Genomic DNA, 23,306 nt, shown 5'->3' with positions numbered 1-23,306 from the left:
ATTTACATCTCTGATCTCATGCTCAAAATCGTCTACTTACTTACTAGATTCGCTTAAGGAAAACCTACCTGAAGCAATTGAACCTTCACTAAATATAATAACAGGCCGCCTTAAACCTTCCATTTATTTCCAAGATCCTAGAGAAAGCTGTAGCTCAGCAGCTAAACTCACACCTGAATCAGAACCAGATACAGGAAGTATTTCAGTCAGAGTTTAGGCCTCATCATAGGACAGAGACAGCACAGAATAAAGAATAATAATCTGTTGGTAGCCTCTAAACAGGGTTAAACCTAACCCTAACCCTAACCCTAATAATCTGTTGTTGGCCTCTAAAGAGGGTTAAACCTAACCCTAACCCTAACCCTAATAACCTGTTGTTGGCCTCTAAACAGGGTTAAACCTAACCCTAACCCTAACCCTAATAATCTGTTGTTGGCCTCTAAACAGGGTTAAACCTAACCCTAACCCTTACCCTAATAATCTGTTGTTGGCCTCTAGAAAGGGTTAAACCTAAACCTAACCCTAACCCTAACCCTAAACCTAATAATCTGTTGGTAGCCTCTAAACAGGGTTAAACCTAACCCTAACCCTAACCCTAATAATCTGTTGTTGGCCTCTAAACAGGGTTAAACCTAACCCTAACCCTAACCCTAATAATCTGTTGTTGGCCTCTAAACAAGGTTAAACCTAACCCTAACCCTAACCCTAATAATCTGTTGTTGGCCTCTAAACAGGGTTATGTCTCTTTTCTTATATTGCTTATATTGCACCATAGATCACATTTTAGTAGACAGACGCGATGGAATCTAATCTAGCCCATTGCTATGTTTGTCAACATACAGAGACTTTTCTGCATACAACAATATTAGCGATGGGGTCCCACAAGGATCTGTTCTAGGGCTTCTGCTTTTTCCTTTGTATATGCCACATCTATCTGACATTATATGTAAACACTGTGCTAGTGTCCACCTAGTTACAGCCAAAACAGAGGAAATATATCATCTTAGTGTTATTGAGGAATGGATAAAAGATGTCAGACAGTAGATGTGGAGAAACTTCCTCTCACTTAATCCTGACAAAACAGAAGTGCTTCTGTTAGGCCCAGAGACAGCCAGGTCCTCACTCTCTAATTACTCAATGAACCTCAATGATCTCCCAATCACATCTTCTCTAACAGTTAAAGATCTTGGAGTTATTATGGATCCCAGTCTCTTGTACGAAGCTCATGTAAATAATATTTCTAGGACTGCCTTTCTCCACCTCAGGAACATTTCAGAGATTCGGAACACGCTCTCCTCACATGATGCAGAAAAGCTAGTCCATGCATTTATCAATTCGAGATTAGACTAAATTAATGCCTTACTATTGGGCTGTACCATTAAGTGCCTAAACAAGCTCCAGCTAGTTCAAAATGCAAAATGCAGAGTTTTTATTAGAACTAGAAAATTTGACCACTCCTATCTTAGCAAATTCACATTGACTCCCAGTAAAATTTCATATTGATAATATATTACTTCTAATAACCTATAAAACACTGAATGGTCTTGCGCCACATGACCTTATAGAACTCCTAGTGCATTACGACCCACCACGTCTGCTTAAATCAAAAGGTGCAGGCTCATTACTAGTACCAAGAATAAGAAAATCTACCACATGGGGCAGAGCCTTTTCCCAAATTTCCCTAATTTATACACCCTTGTACCTGGACATGTCTAATAATGTATTCTCTCTTTCTGCCAAGGTTCACCTACCCCTGATGTCATGATGTTACTGAGCCTCAACTTGTCTTAGCTGCCATGGCTACTCCCATCACCCTCTGAATCACTTTATAAACATGCACTGGAGCAGCAGTTCACTGCCAATAAGAGGCCTTAGATCTAATGTGCTGCACATCTGCTTAATCTAAATTAATCTAAATTATCTAAATTAATGTATCATATCTTTATACCCTCAATCCTAATAATCTAGCATCCTAATTATGGAATTTTAAGGGTGCTGTTAACAGCTCTTAAGGTACATGGTGCAAATCTGTGATATTGCATTCCTGTTATTTTTTTTTCTTATGTATTTTATTTTTAGCATAATCCCGTTTTACAGAGCATCATTTTATCATCTTCAGGAGAAATTTCTCCTCACAGAGACCTGATTCAGATGCTAAGAATCAGAGGCATCATAAGAATTATTGTACAAATTCAACTGGTCTGAAGAACAATATGAACACAAAAGATGATGTAGCTTCTGAGAAAAATGTGACACTGTTACAACAAGACATTTAACTTAGCCATGTTAAAGTCATTGTGTCTATGTACCTACATCCTAAACCAGTGATACATAAAGCCTGTACAGCAACTCTGATAAGAATGTACTATTACGAATGCAGAGACATAAGCATTGTACCCAGGCAGCACACGAGATTACAGGCAGGCGGACAAGTAACAGTGCATACACTGTAACACTGTAACACAGGTAACAGTGCATACACTGTAAGACTAACAGAGGTAATAGCACATACACAGTAACACTAACAACAGGTAACAGTGCATACACTGTAACACTGTAACAAAGGTAACAGTGCATACACAGTAACACTAACACAGGTAACAGCGTATATGCTGTAACACTGTTACACAGGTTACAGCTCATACACAGTACACCTTACCACAGTTTGTGCACTTTGGGCACAAAATATTGTATCAGCATAATGTAATGCTTCCTTATGCATTTGAACTATATAAGAATACATATATATTGTATAAGAACAACCATACATTTGCAAATACTGCTTGCTAAATATAATAGCTTGTAATAATTTAGTTTTTATAGAGTTGCTAGAGCATTGCAATTAGTATCAGCCTTTATTGTAGAGCTTTACTTCTTTTGACCATCATGGTTTCCATCAACTATTATGTACAACACTGCAGAAATAAAGACTATTTAAAAAATACTTACTATTTTTTGCTTTTCTGAATTTCCAGAACAGGACCAGAATTACAACCAGTAGTAGTGCAACTACAGGTATCACAGACAAAAGAATCAGCCGATGTCCTGTAAAGACAAGCGATAATTACTCTTCACTGACATTTAAATTATGCCACAGAAAACCCAAAACTGGTTTAGGGAAGCAGCATAAGATGGTCAGTCGATGAGGGAGGACGGATAAAAGTCCCTGTCATGAGTTTAAATGACAGATGGTGACACTGATGACCTTTTTAGTAGTAGAATATGGAAACAGGAAGGTTTATTACAGTTTTAATTACTCAATTATTGAAATTTAAATCTAAAACTAAATCTATAGAATTTGTATTGTTGATTTATGATAATGATCAAAATAATGAACCATGATCCATGATAATGGCTTGGTTAACGAGAACCAAGAAATATGTTGACATTTTAGAGCTGTAGCCATCTAGCACAGTAGTGGAGAATATTACAATGTTACAATGTGGAGAATGATACAGTGGGGAATTTGGACTAAGATACATAAAATCTAAGATACAGTAAAGTAAATTTGAAATATGTTGACGTTAAAAAAAAAGTGAAACTAACACTTTGGATATATTTTCATATTTGGCAGATGCTTTTATTCAGAGTGACTTACAACTTCAATCATGTTCCAGAGGCAGGCAAATGTAGTGTTAGGAGTCTTGCCCAAGGACTCTTATGGGTATAGTATGGTGCATTTGCCCAGATGGGGAATTAAACTCTTGTTTATTAGATAAGTATTTAACCCTTACATTTAACAAACCTGTAACTAAAATAAAAAATACACACTCCAGTAATGTCAGTAATACTACATTACCTATTGATGCTGTCTAAACACCTCCAGTACAAAATACCATAGTTGGGACCAAAACTCAGAACATTTAATACAATTAATTTAAATTTAGATTTCTATGAGATATTAGAGTATAAGTATATATGTGTTCTGCTTTAGCCTACATACCTGACACAGGCTGACAGATGATGGTTATGTTGAGCTGTGCCAGTTATGTTGAGCAGCTGTAGGTGTTTGATATTCAACTTCTAGAGGCAGAAAAAGTGAGCTGGTTTTAGAATCACTGACAGTGGAGATCACATGGTTGCCTTTGTACCAAGAGAGAGTCACCTTATTCACACTGTCCACAGAACACAACACTGGACATGTCAGGGATACGGAGCTCTTTGTTTCTGAATGTGATGCACGTGTGATGTTAGGCACAGGCAGCGTGGCTGAAAAAGAAACAACAGTAGAGAGAAGAACATTACCAAGGAACGATTCAGCTAACATCATTCAAACCATACACATGCAAATAAAAACCTATAAATACATATGATGTACTTTTGAGTTTTGTCTTTAATGAGAAGCACTTAAGTATACAGCAGAAATAAGTTATGACATCACTGTCCTAATATTTATGGATTTGTAATAGTGACACAGAATATTTTTTGTCCAGAGACTATGAAAAGTGTTACATTAATTTGATGGTCATCATGTCAATAATATCACTAATATTACAATGACAGAAAATCATACTGTGTTTCCTGAACACTGTTCTCAGTGAGAACCTGTCTGACCCACCTGACCTACCTGAACCTGTCTGACCCACCTGACCTACCTGAACCTGTCTGACCCACCTGACCTACGTGAACCTGTGTGACCCAGCTGACCTACGTGAACCTGTCTAACTCAACTGATCTACCTGAACCTGTCTGACCCACCTGACGTACCTGAATCTGTCTGACCCACCTGACCCTGTCTGACATAGCTGATCTACCTGAATCTGTCTAACCCAGCTGACCTACCTGAACCTATCTGACCCAACTGACCTAGATGAACCTGTCTGACCTAGATGACCTAGGTGAACATGACTGACGTAGCTGACCTAGGTGACAGTACAGCTCCTGACTGTGACTCATAACTCACTCCCTCTTTCAATCACAGCAGATATTGTTCATTAGACTGTGCACTTGTGTGATTGAGTCTCCCTTCACCAGTGGGGAAAAGGGGTCAGAGTTTAACCAGTATTTTGACTTTATGCAGTTTACCAATCAGCTGTTTGGAATTAATTTATGCATATTCATACATGCATATATGCATACATGCATCCATATTCATCAGTATAACACACACGTGCTGGGAAATTAAGTCATGACCTCGGTGTTACTAACACTGTACTCTACTGGCTTTACCAACGTCCCCATTTATGCAGAAGTGAAAGTGTTTACCAAAGACAAACATAAAAGATGGACAGTTAAAGTCCTTAAAGAAAAAAGTTAACATTTTTACTAGACTCTAATGATTAGGATATTATTTTCAGGTATTTGTGTTTAATAGGTTATGTGAATGTCATTCATTTTACCACAAACGTTGATTTTGGTAAAGTTATACTAATATAATCTTTAGTTTTGAACATATATTTTTTACATTTTTCATCCACTAAGGGAAAATGACAAAGACTCGCCATAAACAGTGACACTGCATTGTTTGGTTGAGATATCATTACTTATAATTTGTAGTTTATAAACTCCAGAGTGTGTGATGCTGATGTTTTGGACGGTCAGAGATCCAGTCTGTGTGTCCAGCTGCAGTCTGTTTCTGAATATCTCATCATAATCAGTGGAAGGTTTCCTGTTAACTATCTGTGCTATGCGAGTGTTTCTAGTACCAAATATCCACATTATTACATCATCACTCTTTACTCCGGCTATGTGAGAGTTTAGAGTGATCGTTTCTCCTTCTGTAACTTCTAATGTCTCCAGGTCTGCAGTGGCTCTCACATCTGGAAAACAGAATCATTCAGGAAGATGTGAAATAAGGAGTGTGTGTGTGTGTGTGTGTGTGTGTGTGTGTGCAGTCTCCACTGAAACAAAAAGTCAGGCAAATGTAAAGTATAAAGTATGTAAACTCATGTAAAACATTTAAAATAACAGAACACTGCTTTGCTGTGTTTCATAAACCTGCTGATAACTATGTGACATTTGTACAGTAGGTGGTAGTATTCTATTATGTACAAATATATAAGATGAGGCCATGAGCATTAGAAGTACAGGCATAATTTGCAGTGTACAAGACAGAACACAACTGGCAAATTAGATCTTCTAGCACCACTACATGTACCTCATTTTATCTTTAGACAACAGTAACTCCTAGCAGTTCCTTGTTGGACTTTTCATTTAGGATATAGCTGCATAACTCATACAAGTGTTTTAAAAAGGCTCCTTTTAGCTGCATAATAATAATAATAATAATAATAATAATAATAATAATAATAATAATAATAATAATAATAGTAATATATGGCTACAAAACTTTCACATAAAAAATCTGAAGTGAAGGTACATAGCAAAGTGAACTGGTTTAAAACAGTTTAATTTGAAGTAGGCCACAGAATGAATATTAAAAGGCTATTTTAAAAGAATTCTACACCTGTGTTGTAAATAATTCCATTTAGATGTGTTTAGGCTACTTAATTTTGGTCACAAGGAGGAATATTCTATTTATTTTACGCTATCACATGAGTTTTCCACATATTTAACGTGTCTTTTTGAAGACTACATATATATTAATTTCCATCCTTTTTGCATTCTAAATGAGAGAATAAATGTTTGTGTTTATATTAACCCGTAACGGATAGGCATATGAAAGTACCTTTCACACTTACCTCTCCTGTAGAAGTTAACTAAAACGTGAATATTATTTTCATCTAAATTATTTAGCTCTGATTATTTTACATTTGCGGGCCATACCGACGAACCAACACGAGTAGGTTTCACTCGTGTAAAGCGTATTCAGGATGAAACAAACAGATATTTGTGAACATACTGTTAACTAAGACGTGAATTACAAAGGGGAAAATTGAAGAATAAATGAATAAACATTCAGCGAAGAAATAATACACATTTGTTCGCATATATTCAGCATTCTTTCAAAATATGAAACCTTTATTCTCGTCGCTTTTTTCTATACCTCGTCTATAATCTGACAATCAAAGTGATAGACATATTCACAAGGTTAAAAGTATTGCTTTTCTCTCCTTTTAGAATGTGTAATTGATAACAACGACCGGTAGAAAAAGAACAACATCAGTTGTTCTCAACCAAACAATTCAGTGTCAATTCAGAGTCTTTGTCATTTTCCCTTAGTGGATGAAAAATGAGAAAAAATATATGTTCAAAACTAAAGATTATATTAGTATAACTTTACCAAAATCAACGTTTGTGGTAAAATGAATGACATAACTGACTCATTGACGTTGATTTATGAGTACAGTGGGATCCTATAACACTACGAACCAAAACACTTTGTTTTTTTCTGTTGTTTTTTTAAAATAAAGTTACGAAAGTTCTGATGCATCGAGCTGCATTGGAAAGAAGTAAACAATCTTGCCATAAACCCAGACAGATAAATATTTGTTCACGTAATTCTAACAAAGAAATGAACGCGTCATTCACTTTTTTTTCTAACAAAATGGCCCACTCTCTAACACTTCATTTATCCATCTTATCTATCTATCTATCTATCTATCTATCTATCTATCTATCTATCTATCTATCTATTTATCTATCTATCTATCTATCTATCTATCTATCTATCTATCTATCTATCTATCTATCTATCTATCTATCTATCTATCTATCTATCTATCTATCTATCTATCATAACCATTATGTTAGATAGATAGATAATGTGAAGACTGGTTTTCATTTTATCAATAAATCTTTTTCACTTTAAATGCTAAGAAACCTTGTGGAAGCCACTTTCCTGCCTGTGATTAAGTATGGTGAGATATATGCACGCTGCCTCCTCTGTGATTCCGGCCAAACTTCCAGTGTACCGTCGTACATTTCTTTGTTTTAGCTTGGGTAGTTATCAGCTATACTCTTCTAGGTGGCTGCTTTTGATTGTACACTGTGTTTTACAGATCTGGGGAAATCTGTATTTTTTATTTTCCACCCTAAACATAAACTGCAGAAAGATTTAAAACTAGAAACATATCCACTGAAAATTTTAAATGCACTATAAATAAAGTGATAAATGAGACGTGGTTATTTTTCTTGAGAGGCCTTTTAGTGTAATCAATGGTTCTATATATTATGTTGTATTTTGAAATGTTGTGTGTCGGGATGGCTGCTATCCTTGCCAGGTCTCTCTTATAAAATATATATATATATTTTTTTATCTCAGTGGGACTTCCTGGTAAAGTAAAGCAAATGAAATAAATGAACTGTACTACAACTATGAAGAACTGAACTCATAGTCTTCCGGAGTGACCACAGTTCTACATGTTGAAGTTCAGTTTGTATTGAATGATTCTATTTTAACTTGCTCAGCATATATCCTTCTTTCAGGGTTAATTACAGTGGCCCAACCTATCAGCCACCCTGCTTTGATTCATAATATTCACTTTTTAAAAATTGACTCACTGGGCTATTGTCCATGTGGGATTAAATACAGAGCCCAGCAGATGAGCACAGTCAGTGCTGATTATCTTAAAGGATCGTGGGTAGTGGAGTTCCCAGGGCTGGGAGTGCCTGCCTCTCTGAGGCCCCCTGCTGGCTGTCAGCAGCAGAAGCTGAGCTCAGATGGTGTACATTCTTTGAAAAAATAATTCTGTTAAAATCATGTTAAGAGCATCTTTGTTTACACTCTTTGACAATGTCAAGCCACTGCAAGCTCATATGACATACTAGTTGTTCATATTTGTACACAATATCATTACTTTGCCTAAGTTCTAATGGTTAAATGAATTTACTTTATTTACATACTCTTATCCAGAGCGACTTACAAAAGTGCTTTGTGATTTAGTCATACAATGTATCCTCGTACAGTACAGTAGGATAGAGTCCAATATACCAATGAACTAGAAGGCTGTTGAAATACAGGGATCAATGCTGATACCTAGAAGTACAAAACACATATAAGCTGATGACTAGAATTCCAAACATATATAAGCTCTACAGACAACAATAAATGCAATAAACAATAAGGTCTAGAGTTTCAGTTAGTCAACATAGGACCAGTCAACATCAGTGCAGTAAACAATACCCTACAATAAGTACTAGAGTTTCAGTTAGTTAACATAGGAGCAGGGTCAGTGTTTTGAAGACTGCAAGGCACTCTGATATCCAGACAGCCAGCAGAAGTTTGTTCCACCATCTGGGAGCCAGGGTAGAGAATAATCTTTATGCTTGTCATCCATGAGACTTGAAGCATGGTTTCAAGCAGAACTGTAGTTGTACTCAATGTATGAATTACACACTTGAGGTACATTATCACAATCCACCCAAGGTTTGTTCTCTGATATAGTTTTGTTTCATTTTTCTCCTAAATGATTCTATTGCTGTTGTATTATGGATATTTTTGCAACACCTCTTACTAGATTGTTCAATTATTTTTAAGATTTAACATTTTGAGAGTTGCTTGCTGTTTAAGTGCAGACTGAAACTCCACCCCTTCTAGAAGTGCTTAAATAATCCTTAGCCACTTCAAGGCAGTCAATGGGATCCTTACACATAGGTCTACATACACACATAAGGACTTCTTTTATGGGGACAATAAAACACTCTGAAAGTCACTCTGGACAAGCATGTCTCTCTCTCCCCTGTTTTTCTCTCTTTACACCAGTGAGTGTACCTCTGATAAACGTATAAACACAATTAAACTTATGAAGCTGGCAGATGACACTACTCTGGTTGGCCTCATGCAAAATAAGGATGAGTCCGTGTGCTGGAAGGAAGCAACATGGCTGGTGTCATGATTTGGAGTTAATAACCTGAAGCTAAACACCCAAAAACTTGAGATGACCATAGACTTCATAAACCCACTCCACTGCCCCATCTGGAAATACATAGTTCAACAGTCAGCAGAGCAGAGTCCCACACATTTATGGGCACTACCATTCAGCAAGATCTCTAATGGGACAGACACAGCACTACCGTGGTGAAAAAGGCCCAGCAGTGGCTGTATTCTTGCATCAACCCCCAAAATTTGGGATGCCTTAGGCACTACTGGTCCAGCTTTACGCTGCTATAATAGAGTCCATCATCACATCCTCCATCTCCGTCTGGTTTGGCTCTGCATCTTCTCACACAAAGCACAACCTGCAGTGAACAGTACAAGGGGCAGAGAAAAGCATTGGCTGTCAGATGCTCACCCTCAAAGAGCTCTACACAGCTAGAAAAAGGAAGAGGGCAGGGTGGACCCTCACACCCCGGTCAGTCTTACTTCCAGCAGTTTACATCACAGTGGAGACCAAGAGTGAGAGCCCTTAACACTTGAAATATTGTCATTACATGCTGGGGGGTAGCCAAATGGCAGATCTGACAGATACATTTTTCTGTACCTTTTTATTTTCCTTTTTAACTTTTCTTTAGCATAATTATCCTATTCAATTTTAATTTTAGTCTAATTTATTAAACACATCCATGTACTCATAATCCCAGTTTGCGTTTCCCTGACCATCCCTTATACAGGTTGTGGCCAGCCTCGCATGAGTTTCCTCAAAAGTCCCCTCTGGTGGATAGGTTTGGCCAAAATAAGATCTCGACCCCTTGGTCCAAGCAACTAGGTTATCTACCTATGAAGCATTACATTCTAATAGACCAATTCTATCCATCCAAACCCTTGGACTCTCCCCTGGATTAGGTTTCACAATGTTACCCCCATTTTGTTTGAAGAACAACTAGGATGAGTTTGGGACTGGTCTTCATTCATTGCCTGGCCGGACTAGGACAGATAACCCCCCCCAAAAAACTAGTGTGTCTCCTCATGACTGCAGATTCTGAACGCAGAATTATATGCAATATGCAATATGCAATTATATGCAATTATATGCAAACTCTGCACTTATTGTTTATAGCAGTTATCATTGTTTAAGATAGACCTTATGTATTTTGCACTTCTAGGTATCAGCATTCATCCCTGTATTCTACAGTATTCTAGTTCATTGGTTTGTTTGATTCTAATCTACTGTACTGTACTAGGATATATTCTATGAGTAAATGACAAAGCACTTTTGCAAGTCGCTCTGGATAAGAGCGTCTGCTAAATGCCGTAAATGTAAATGTTTAGTTTATCATGAATTCTCAAACTCGCCATGTTAGTAATTTCACCCTGGACAGTGACAGTGACTACTCTGGATTTGCCCCTAATAAATCTCGCTCTTTTCAGCAATTGCATCCACCTCCTTACCGCTCCTCATTACACTTCCTCAGCCTACTATATTTAAATTAAGACTCACTCAACAGCAGTTTAACGCTGCGCTTTTTTTCTCTGTATAAAATTACATAATTTCTGCTGTTTCAGCAGTAAAGGATTTGGGTACTCATTCCACCGTTCTCTAAATTCCCATCATGCTAATGCACAGAGGTTTTGGTATGGAGAATTTATCCCCATCTATAGGAGTAGGTCTCATGGAATACACCACTTTTCTACAAAGTTGGCGAGAAAGAATCCATCAGTTTCACCACCGTTTATGTCCATAGATACTGCAATTATTCAAATTGATATTCATTACAGATCAGCCTTTTTTACAACTGAGGTGCTCATCAACATGACGCTCAAGAAAATACCAAAACCCATAACTGCCACTCTAACACAATGACACAAGTTGTTGTGTTAACAACTGAGCTCTATGAGTGGAGTAATTTCTCTCCTTGCGTTGAAATTAATAGGCGTGTGTTAAACTCATTCATGAGCATGTTTTAACTATATTCAATATTACTCTAGCTGTAATATTTTGAATCTTGTAACCATGTGGAATCATGACAACTGCGAGTCAGAATAAACAGGAGACAAGCCGTAGTATAACAATTTAAAAAACAACACACTTACAAAAGTGGCATGCATTTTTGGCAGAACAGGGTCCATCCCCTTCAAGTTAGTTGTAGAAAGCTCTCGCATTTTAGACCAACGTACATTGTAGGACAACTTCCGGTTGAGCTGGATATTAGAGTTTTAAGCAGGTTTCTGTTTTGTAGGAGGACAGTAAAGCAGCTGGATGATTCCACCTGTCGTGGTAATCTCTAATAAAGAGTCAAAGTCGTCCTTACATGTTCAGAGAAGATTTACTTCACTAACAGTAACACTTTTGTTCTGTATCAAGAACAAACACCTGCAGACAGTTTCAGGGTGCGATTTCAAGTTCTGAAAAGAAGTTTCTAATTACTGGCACATTTAAACACAACTCACAAACAAAGACATTACATGTTAAAATCAATCTCTACATTTTTGACTCAATATATATGAATTTCTCTACATATTTGACTCATTATATTTGAATTTCTCTACATATTTGACTCAATATATATGAATTACTCTACATATTTTACTGAATGTATATAAATTTCATTTCTTGAAATATCCTGCATAGAAAATGACCTGTGAGAGGCTGGTCACGAGATCACTCAGTTATGCTGCACAAAACAGTACTTTTGACAATGGGACATGTATTAACTTATTAAACCTTCACCTGTGCCATGAGATGATCCACAGTCTTCATTTGTAGATATAGACAGTGCAGATTTGGCCCCTTCTAAAAGCTGTACATTACACCCACAAGAGCTGCAAAACTTTGGTGTTTGTTCCAATCTGAAGCAACAGAAAGGACAAAACATTGTGATTTGAAAACAGATGAAAATGGAAATATAATGCTCTGTGTACGTTGACCAAACATGCTGCAATGAACAGGTGGTGCCTTTCGGATGTGCAGATTGTGGGGACATTCTGTTTCATGAATTCTAATGTTTTCTTTAAATACCTAAATTATGTTATTACCTTTCTATTATTATTTTTGCACTGTTGGAGTAGATCTGTATATATCTATGGTAAACTGTGGACCTCAGTAACAGGCCTGCTGAATTGTGTTAAATGGGATTTATATAAGCATTTATAAGGATGCTATATGTACAGCCTAGCATAAATAAATGCGTAAGAATGTATAGCACGAATAGCCAGCCATGATAAAACCATAGTAACCTAAAAACATACTTTTCACTTGGTTGTTGCTGCTTCCCGCTGGTCTCATTGAAGTCCACCCCACACCGTGTCCTCTGGAAACAGCACTTCTGTTGTGTTGGATTTGAAGCATTTCTGAAGTTGCACGTGCATTCTGATTTTGCACCGGGTTGTGTTGTCATTTTGAAGAATGTGCTTTTTGTATTTGCGGCATGTTTGTGAAATGTATCACAAGTGTTGACATTTTGATGAATATGCTTTATGTATTTGCAGCGCGACGGGTCTTCCCTGCAACTGTAGTGGGTGTGGAGTGTGAATCAAGTTCCACCTTTGCTAAAATGAAAATAGAAATAAAACATTTTCTCTCTTGGGCTTTATGTATGTTCTTTAGAAAAGCTCTTCTTTTGCCACGTTTTCAGTTAAGCGCTCATACTTAAACACAAATGCATTTCCCTAGCGATGACTTCTTGGAATTGAAGTCCAACAGAAACGCATGCTTTATCCTATTTTACATAATGCAGAACTAATTTGCGGATTGATGCCTACTGTGTTTTCCAGTGTCAACTCATGTTCTCCATATGGTTAAATATTTTCATGAATGGTTTGCATATACATGAATTCTTGATTTATGTCTGCCATAAGCTACATGACACAATTTTAAAGCTACATTTACCAAAGTCTACTGTTTTCCCCCAGTTAATGCGTATATGTACTACTATATAACAAATATTTCATAGATATAAACAATAATAGCAAAGCCTAGTGGAACCTACACCAAGGTGATTGGCACAAAAGAAGTGAAAGACCTCACATTATTATTTTTAAATCTCATTCTTTCTGGATTTACAGAGGAGTCACATGTGAGCAGCCTCCAACAGAAAACATGACATCCATCCTGCTGGAAAGAACAAACACAAAGGTGTTTGACATGAGAAGAAGTGATCTGAAATTCTCACAAACTGCTTTTAAACTTGTTATATGTGCATCATGTTCAGATGGTAACACTACAATTTTGCTGTATATGATCTTTGTCTTTTTTCTTTTTCTTTTTAAAATTCTCCTCCCTTAGATGTAGAGTTTTATTCATGGTACATTATGGGCTGATTAAGAAGGTGTTGTCCTTCACAGTCAAGCATTTCCTCATACTGAGCTTGGGTGCTGTGTGTGCTGAGTGTTGAGCAAAACTTGGCTGGCCACTGCAGGTGTGTACAGGGAAGGAGAGTGAGCTGAGTTTGATCCCAGTGATGAGTCCCTGTCGGGCCTGCGGGGCTGTCTGTAACTCTGGCCCTCATCTATCACTGTGCTCGGGAGCTCTGCTGCAGGTGTGGACAGTGCAAGGCAGATGAGCCAGCACTGTACCAGTTGAGCTGCATACCCATGTGCACATATCTGTTATGTACATTCAAGTACTTTACACAGACAGTGTGCTGCAAATATGTTTTCATAAAAATCAGCACTCATTGCATCACACAGCATGCAGAAAATGGAGAGGGATGTTCAGGCACTGCATGCTGCAGTCATTTGTCATAGAGGCACTTGCACAAAATTGCTACATCAGTTAAACTTTACACTGTATGTGTGTGTATGTGTGTTTGACCTTGTGCATGGCACCTACTCCTCTGGATGGGTTTTTTTGTGGGCCGATGCAACACATAATGATGGCAGATTTACAATAAAAGTGAAAGTTTGGATTGATGTGTAGAGACCTGGACTTGGCGAGATGCAGGTCTTTTTGCGCAATTAGTGCAGATGAGTTGTTTTTCTTTGAATTTCTTCATTTCATTGCTGCCATAGCAACAACTGGCAATGCAAACAGATGTGTCATTAATTCAGTGACTCTACCTCAACCTGGATTGATTAACCATGCACGGCTCACCGGAGACTGTGATACGTATAACATCCCAAAGTGTACTTAATTCTGAGCAAAATCTAACTAGCCTCATTACTGCTGAACTATGAGGGGCCATTTAGGGAGAAATCAGGGAAACACTACTTGTACATACATATAAAACATTTTCACATAAATAGCCTACTACTTACATTCGCTTTTCGTTGTGTTTAATTTGATTTCGTTGTGTTTAATTTTTAACTCAGCTGCGTGCCATGAGACACAAGTTAATCTGAGCATTTTTTGTTCTAGCTGCAAGATAACGCCGACTTAACCTAGCCATGTTTTACAGTTAGCTTGAAACAATTGAGGTTCATCGCTAGAGGGTGCTGTTCTCTCTTTTTTATTGTAGTTGTTGTTTTATTGATCAGGAAAAACCTATAAAATAGATGAGGTGGACGTTTTCTATGTATGATATGGCATTTGAGTGTATGAGTGAATGTTACTATGTAAATGTCTAAGAATTTGTAGATAAGATTATTATGAGATTATTTATAATCAAATGACTACACTATACAACCACATCTTCTGTTTATTTACCTATTTTACAGATATTTACAGATATTTATATTTTATTTACAGAGCGGCTCCTCATTGGTTCGGATCAGAAGCTTCTTTTTGATGTCCTCTTTCTCCAGGTACTCCTACAGGTTAGTGATCTCCTCCGCTAACCACCTGAGGGCAGAAGAGACTTGGTGTGAAGCGTAGCCTGCTGTTAAAGGCTACAGATATAGTACATCTGTGAGGCTAACAGCACTTATTATATGAAGCCTTATAGAGGTCATTTGGAATGATCTCATTCAATGTAGCTGAAATAAGCACACTGCTTAAAACAGGACAGCCTGGACACTGAAGAAGAAACCACACACACAAAAAAAACCCCAACAACATTAATGTGAAATTTATTATGATATACTGGAAGAACAATTTGAAAGCCAATGCTGTACAGTAAGCGAAGCAGACCAAGTACAAGGAAGACCTGGTTAACTGTAGAGATATTCAAGCTTCAGTGTTAGACAGCAAACATTAAATTGGCCGAGGTTGTCCTGTAAATTACAAATGTTGTAGCCTTACATTACCTCATATGCAATCATCTCATCACATGAAAATGGAAAACAGAAAGAAAAAATGATGCATTTGGATAGCAAGCCCACATGTGAAGCACAGACTGCATGGATGAGTAAGTCCAAACTGTTGACATGCGTTCTGCTTGAGGCAGCGCGTGCAGGAAAACTGCTATTGGCATGTCCCTCATTTTTGAGGTGATTATCATTGCTGTTCTAAGACAGATGTCTGTTTTTCCATATTTGCAGACAGCCTCCAGTGCAGATTAATTAACATGAGCATTAACTTTAGGCTTTTGGATTGCTTACATCTGAATGAGTGTGCCACATGAAGCATTGTTCTTTTGCCCATGCAGGGTTAAAGTTTCGTGTTTAAGGTCAGAGTCAGGATCAGAGTGAATGACAGTATTAGGTGGACAGCTTGTGTCAGGCAGACGTGTGGCACAAATGCAAATACATATGAAATCACTTCAAGAGGAGGTAGGTACTGAATTCATGTAAAACAAACACAGCAGCGGTGGAATGTGAATTATGCTATGTGCAGTGGATCCGGTGGCAGAAGGTGAGGCCTGAGAGCAAGATGGAGACACTGCAAAAGTACATCCAGTGCAGAGACACGAAGAAGAGCAGACAGCCGCACACGCACTCCGCAACCGTGGTGACCGCCTCTGCCTGCTCTGGCACCAGCGCTCCATCTTCCGGCTTTTACTGCTTGTGTGGGGAGAGGCATGCAAGCGTGCAGGGTGTGTGGATGACTGAGTCATGGAGTGCCTTTGACTGACTCTTGTCTGGTGTCTGAAGTTGCTCCTTGTGGCTGTATGCAAGCGTCTCCAGCCATTTCCGTGGGGTGAACTTCTGCACAGCAGTGGGGAAGATCATGGAACAGTGGAAGGAGGAGATGAGGAGGAGATGCTGGACAGGGCCAGTGATCTGTTCTCTGTGTTGTGAATGAGCACTGTTTCATAATCATTTGTAGTTTTAAAAGTGAATGATTACTGTTTAATACTATATCATACTTCACAAAGTGAATGAGCACTGATTTATTCTGTTTGTACTTCTCACCATATGATGCACATGGTGCACACTGATTTATTTTGCTTTGTACTTCACTTTGTGAATGAGCAGATTTAAAACACTTTGCATTTCACAAATTGAATGACCAGCAGTTTATTCTGCATTCTATTACACAAAGTGAATGGGCACTGATCTAAACCACTTTGTTCTTTAATAAAGTGAATGAGCGTGTTTGTGACTTGTTGGTAATTAGACAAAATATGCTTACAAAAGATGCACTTGTTATTTTGATTGATATTATTTATTTGATGAACAATAAACGAGTGCTATTCAAACAGGTCAGTTTCCCGTGTATAAATCGGTTAAATTAACTTAATTCAATTAACATTCAATTAAGTCAAAATTATTATCATTAATCTTATTCTTAAATGATTATCCACATTTAACATTATATATAATAATGGGTTATATTTTTTAAAATGATGATAAACAATATGAAGGCAATAAAAATCAGACATTCATCTGCTGAATTTTTGCATGCAATCTTAATCATGATTAAAAATATAATTACACACACGGAGGTAGCGTATATACTGATTCTTGTTTAACAGCAAGAAACACATGCCTACTTGACATGCATGCTCAATTGCACATGGCTACTTAGCATATGAAACAACATCTGACTCTCTATCGCCATAGTCCTGCCTCCTTGCCAGAGAGGTCACAGAGATGACCTGAGACAGGAATTTGGGCAGATTCTAGGTTCTGGGTTAACTGTGGGTCCAGGAACGCCAGGGACGGAGCAAATGAGATCGGGTGCCTCCGGACTGGCCACAGAGAAGATTGGCCCCCATCCGTTGTGCATAAAAAAGCTCGCTCTTCTCCGCACGTGTGCCTGCCTCCTAACCGCTCACCGTTACACTATGAACGTGGAGATACAACTAGATAAAAGCACATGATTACTTTTGATTCTCTAGGAGGAGACCTGCAGGGAGTCTATACTCCAGACTGGCTGCTGTGTGTTCTCCTGCTGGCTGCAATCACAGTTTGGTGGGTCACGTTCACTGCAGAGAGAGACCAGTTACAGAGCAGCTACTAACAACCTGACTATAAAGAGAGAAACCAGTTGCACATCAATTATAACTACATACTGTAGAGAGAGAAAGTGTATAAGGGGAGTGAGAAGGACTCAGAGGAGGCTTAAATTTGGTCCTGTTTTTTTCTGCTCTCTTTCCAGGACTTCTCTTCAGTAGAGATGTAGTAAACACTGGACCTAAAGTATCTCCAGCCTTGTTTAATGGCCTCTTAACGGTATTTCCGGAGAAATATAATCAATGAGTTGGTAAACTATTTCTCAGAACATTACTTTAAGAAAGAAACACATTGGTGATGTTCACAAATGATATACAGCACTGAGCAAAAATCTTTAGAATCTTGTTTATTATCTTAAAATCATGTTTATTTTGCATATAAACACTGTAGTACACAGGCAAACATTACTATATCATTAATGCAAAAAATATCTTTGTAATAAAATTATTATTAGGATAAAATGTGGCAAGAAAGATTTTTCATTTGCTTTTAATACTTCAAGCCTGTTGCACCTCCAGTGGAGCCCAAGCGACATGTAAAATCTTTCAGCATGATAATGACAATCTCAATGACCCTCCTGCTGTCTATATATGTACACATACAGGAAGAGCAGCACAGAGCCTCACTCTCAATATAACTGCTGAATTATAGAACAAAGCAAAAAATCGCTCGGTGACATTGTAACATGTTTTAAGTAAATCAACACTTATTACCCATATAAGAAGCTTCAGATACCATTTTCATGGGTGCTTAAGACTTTTACACAGAACTGTAACAGCCTGGAAATGTTCACTTAACAGGTTGAGAAAACATTCTTTGGAGTCCCACTCTTTGTTTCTGTAGCTTGTCTCTCTCTTCAGTCAGGCTGTTGACCCTGCTCTGTAGTTGGTCTCTCTCTGCAGTTAGGTTGTTGTAACCAGTCTGTAACTGGTCTCTCTCTGCAGTGAACTTGATCCACAGCACTGTGATTGCAGCCAGTAGGAGAACACACAGCAGCCCTAGACACAATGCAGTCAGTCTTGAGCATCTATTCCCTGCATTGTTGATTCCTGTATTCATACACATTTAAGAATTAATTTTTCAGGAAAAAAAACAAAAAATCTCCACACCCCCAATCTCTGTCTAACTGTCAGTCTCTCAATTACACACATGCACACATGCACACACCCACCTTCCCTTTCTTATATGACACTGGTAATAAACAACAAGAGTACTAATATAACTAATATATTCCCTATACCCTACCTCCAACACCAACATATTCCCTATACCCTACTTCCTAAACTAATATATTCCCTATACCCTACCTCCAACACCAACATATTCCCTATACCCTACCTCCTACACTAATATATTCCCTATACCCTACTTCCTAAACTAATATATTCCCTATACCCTACCTCCTACACCAACATATTCCCTATACCCTACCTCCTACACTAACATATCCCCTATACCCTACCTCCTACACCAACATATTCCCTATACCCTACCTCCTACACTAATATATTGTCTCTATATATTTTTGCTCACAGTCGTGTATATCATACAGGCCCTTACTGTTCTTGGACTCCCTAAAGGAGAAATAAATGGTGATTGAACAGGCGCTTACACTGCAGCAGCTCAGAGACAAACGTGAGGAAGCAGGAGGACAATGTGGTTACACTGTCAGAATGACTTACACACACACATGCACACACACACACACACACACACACACACACACACACACACATGCGCGCGCACACACACACACACACACACACACACACACACACACACACACGCGCGCACACACACACACACACACACACACACACACACACACACACACTCACACACACACACACACATGCACACACACACACACACACGCACATGCGCACCCACCCACCCACACACACACACACACACACACGCACACACTCTGTGGGTAGTCGCCTGCCAGCTCTGTGGCAAGGGGCGGAGGTGATGCCTTTAGCCATTCTGAGGCTGTCTGGAGAATGGATCTCAGACGGAAGATCTGACGCTGTTAATACTGGGGGAGACAAAATACAAAAAGTCACTCAAGGTGTTCCCCAGGTATCTGTCCTTGGCCCTCTCCTGTTCTTTATCTATATGCTGGCCCTTGGTCAGATTATCCACAGGCATGGTCTTCATTTCCACTGTTATGCAGATGACACTCAGATCTATATTAACACCGAGGCCAACACTACCCTACCATTTCCTGTTTTACTCTCCTGTATGCAAGATCTCAAGCAGTGGATGAGCATAAACTTCTAAAAACTCAATTCTGATAAAACAGAATTTCTACTTATTGACCTGAAGTCCAAAATATCAACATTTTCCAATCTTAAATTAAATATGGATGGTATCTTGATCAGTTCCTCATCCACAGTTATGAAAATTGGCATACTCTTTGACTCCTCTCTCTTTTAAAGCCCACGTCACGTCTCAGGTCAAAAATGCTCCTTTTCACCTCTGTAATATTGCCTATCGAGCCATGGCCCTGAGACCAACACCAAATGGAGAGGCCAAAGAACCAAATGACCCGACACGGGCCAGCACGAGCAAGACAGAGGGGGGAAGGACCGGCACCAAAAACAACAACAGACACACAGACACAGACACACAGACACAGAGACGGACACACTAACAGACACACAAACACAGAGACGGACACACTAACAGACACAGACACCTAGGGACAAAACATCTGGTACAAACAACGTGACGGGGACAGACACAGTGACATTAGTAACAATAGTAACATTATTTCACAAGTTAACAAGTCCAGGTAAGATGGCGAGAGCCCCGGGCTGTTCCCCAGTTGTCAGCTGGGCTGCAGGCTAACCCGCCTGTGGGGAATTGCCCCTCGCCGATTTGGGGGGTGGAAACTTTGCTGTCCCACCACAGGGGGCGCACCAGCCACCTTGCCCGTCTCTGGAGTGGACACTGGTATCGCCTCTTTCCTGCCTCCACGAGGCTTCAGTATGGGTGCAAGAGATCCAGGGCTGTGTTCCCCAGGGAAGGGAGTTCTCTCCTCGAACAAGGTTCCCTCTAGGTGTTTTGCGCTGGCTGGCTTGCTTGCGACTAGGCAATACCGGAGCCTTGGGCCGCCTCATAGGTGCCGGAGACAGACCGAGCATCAATGTCTGCGGGAGGATCCCCATAGAGGACCTGTTCATGAGTGTATAGAAATAAAGGTTGTGTATAGTCAGGCAATATAGTCAGGCAGAAAAGGCAATATCTGGATCACTCAAACAGATTACAGGCAGCTGATTGCCAAACTTCTCCAATGAGCCCTCAGCCCTTTGTCTCTTCTGTGCTCTGCTCACCAGAAAACCTGGTGTGATTCAGGACGGGGGACAGAGAGGCAGAGGCAAAACCTGGAACATATATTTTGCCTCACAGTCGTGTATATCATACAGGCCCTTACTATTCTTGGACTCCCAAAAGATAAATAAATGGTGGTTGAACAGACGCTTACACTGCAGCAGCTCAGAGACAAACGTGAGGAAGCAGGAAGACAATGTGGTTACACTGTCAGAATGACACACACATGCACACACGCACACACATATATACACACACACACACATGCACACACGCACTCACACACACACACTCTGTGGGTAGTCGCCTGCCGGCTCTGTGGCAAGCGGGGGCGGAGGTGATGCTTTTAGCCATTCCGAGGCTGTCTGGAGACTGGTTCTTAGAAAAGTTCTAAATATGCACGCAATAAGTGGTTTAAAGAGTGAGCTGAGATAAAGGAAGAGAAAAAAACCCTCTTACTTGCAGTTCCTGCATGTTTCTTTGAAGCATCTGCACACACACACACACACACACACAAATACATACACAGGCATGTCAGGGAACAGTTGCCACTGTTGGGCCCCTGAGCAAGACCCTTAACCCTCAATTGCTCAAGATGAACTCAGTTGTAATTGTAAGTTGCTTTGGATAAAAGCATCAGATAAACGTAAAATTTGACACAATTATCCATAACATACTTTGCCTACCTTTCAACCATTGGCATTACTAACATGGGTTCTTGTCCTATATTTCTAATAGAACACATTATGTTGTTTTAGGTAAACACAAATTGCATACTGCTACCATCATTCAAGGTGTTCCCCAGGGGTCTGTCTTTGGCCCTCTCCTGTTCTTTATCTATATGCTGGCCCTTGGTCAGATGATCTGCGAGCATGGTCTTCATTTCCACTGTTATGCAGATGACACTCAGATCTATATTAACACCGAGGCCAACACTACCCTACCACCTCCTCTTTTATTCTCCTTTATCCAAGATCTCAAGCAGTGGATGAGCATAAACTTCTAAAAACTCAAATCTGATAAAACAGAATTTCTACTTATTGACCTGAAGTCCAAAATATCAAAATTCTCCAATCTTAAATTAAATATGGACGGTATCTTGAGCAGTTCCTCATCCGTATCTTGATCAGTTCCTCATCAGTTCCTCATCCTCAATCAATTATGAAAATTGGCATACTCTTTGACTCGTCTCTCTTTTGAACCCCATGTCACGTCTCTGGTCAAAAAGGCCCCTTTTCACCTCTGTAATATTGCTAGGCTTGACAGAGCCCCTCCCCAGTGGCGCGACTCCCGGTGCGCCGGCCTATCGAGCCACGGCCCCGAGAGCAACGCCAAATGGCGAGGCCAATGCACTGAATGACCCAACATGGGCCAGCACGAGCAAGACAGAGGGGGGAAGGAGAGGCACCAAGATGACAACAGACACAAACACAGGGACGGACACACTAACAGACACACAAACACAGAGACAGACACACTAACAGACACACAAACACAGAGACGGACACACTAACAGACACACAAACACAGAGACGGACACACTAACAGACACACAAACACAGAGACGGACACGCTAACAGACACAGACACCAAAGGGACAAAACATCTGGTACAAACAATGTGACGGGAACAGACACAGTGACATTAGTAACAATAGTAACATTATTTAACAAGTTAACAAGTCCAGGTAAGATGGCGAGAGCCCTGGGCTGTTCCCCAGTTGTCGGCTGGGCTGCAGGCCAACCGGCCTGTGGGGAATTGCCCCTCGCCGATTTGGGGGGTGGAAACCTTTGCTGTCCCAACACAGGGGGCGCACCAGCCACCTTGCCCATCTCTGGAGTTGGCACTGGTATCGCCTCTTTCCTGCCTCTACGAGGCTTCAGTACGGGTGCAAGAGATCTGGGGCTGTGTTCCCTAGCAAAGGGAGTTCTCTCCTCGAACGAGGTTCCCTCTAGGTGTTTTGCGCTGGCTGGCTTAC

The 23,306-nt window shown here is 39.6% G+C and overlaps 1 protein-coding gene across 1 annotated transcript; it reads right to left on the bottom strand.

The window, feature by feature from the left end:
* Positions 1-3,967: 3,967 nt before the first annotated feature.
* On the bottom strand, positions 3,968-22,211 carry LOC145651322 (uncharacterized). The gene is made up of 6 exons (XM_081697694.1): positions 22,112-22,211; positions 21,265-21,338; positions 21,097-21,172; positions 20,847-20,978; positions 5,442-5,759; positions 3,968-4,209 (listed from the first exon to the last, which is right to left on the bottom strand). Exons 1-6 carry the CDS (start codon positions 22,209-22,211, stop codon positions 3,968-3,970), a joined length of 942 nt encoding a protein of 313 aa, XP_081553820.1.
* Between the last annotated feature and the right edge of the window lie 1,095 nt (positions 22,212-23,306).

The sequence above is a fragment of the Electrophorus electricus genome, chromosome 1 (assembly GCF_041902795.1).
Source record: "Electrophorus electricus isolate QZ-2024a chromosome 1, ASM4190279v1, whole genome shotgun sequence".
In the NCBI taxonomy this organism is placed as follows: Eukaryota; Metazoa; Chordata; class Actinopteri; order Gymnotiformes; family Gymnotidae; genus Electrophorus; species Electrophorus electricus.
The sequence above is the reverse complement of the archived record's forward strand: the minus strand, read 5'-3'. Positions and strand labels throughout refer to the sequence as shown.

Coding starts and splice junctions, on each gene's coding strand:
- LOC145651322 (XM_081697694.1), bottom strand. CDS start 22,211: ATGAAGACCATGCTCGCAGATCATCTGACCAAGGGCCAGCATATAGAT. Junction 21,173..21,264: donor AGTTTGGCAATCAGCTGCCT/GTAATCTGTTTG, acceptor ACTCATGAACAG/GTCCTCTATGGGGATCCTCC. Junction 4,210..5,441: donor ATGCAGTGTCACTGTTTATG/GCGAGTCTTTGT, acceptor TTTCTTTTTCAG/CCACGCTGCCTGTGCCTAAC.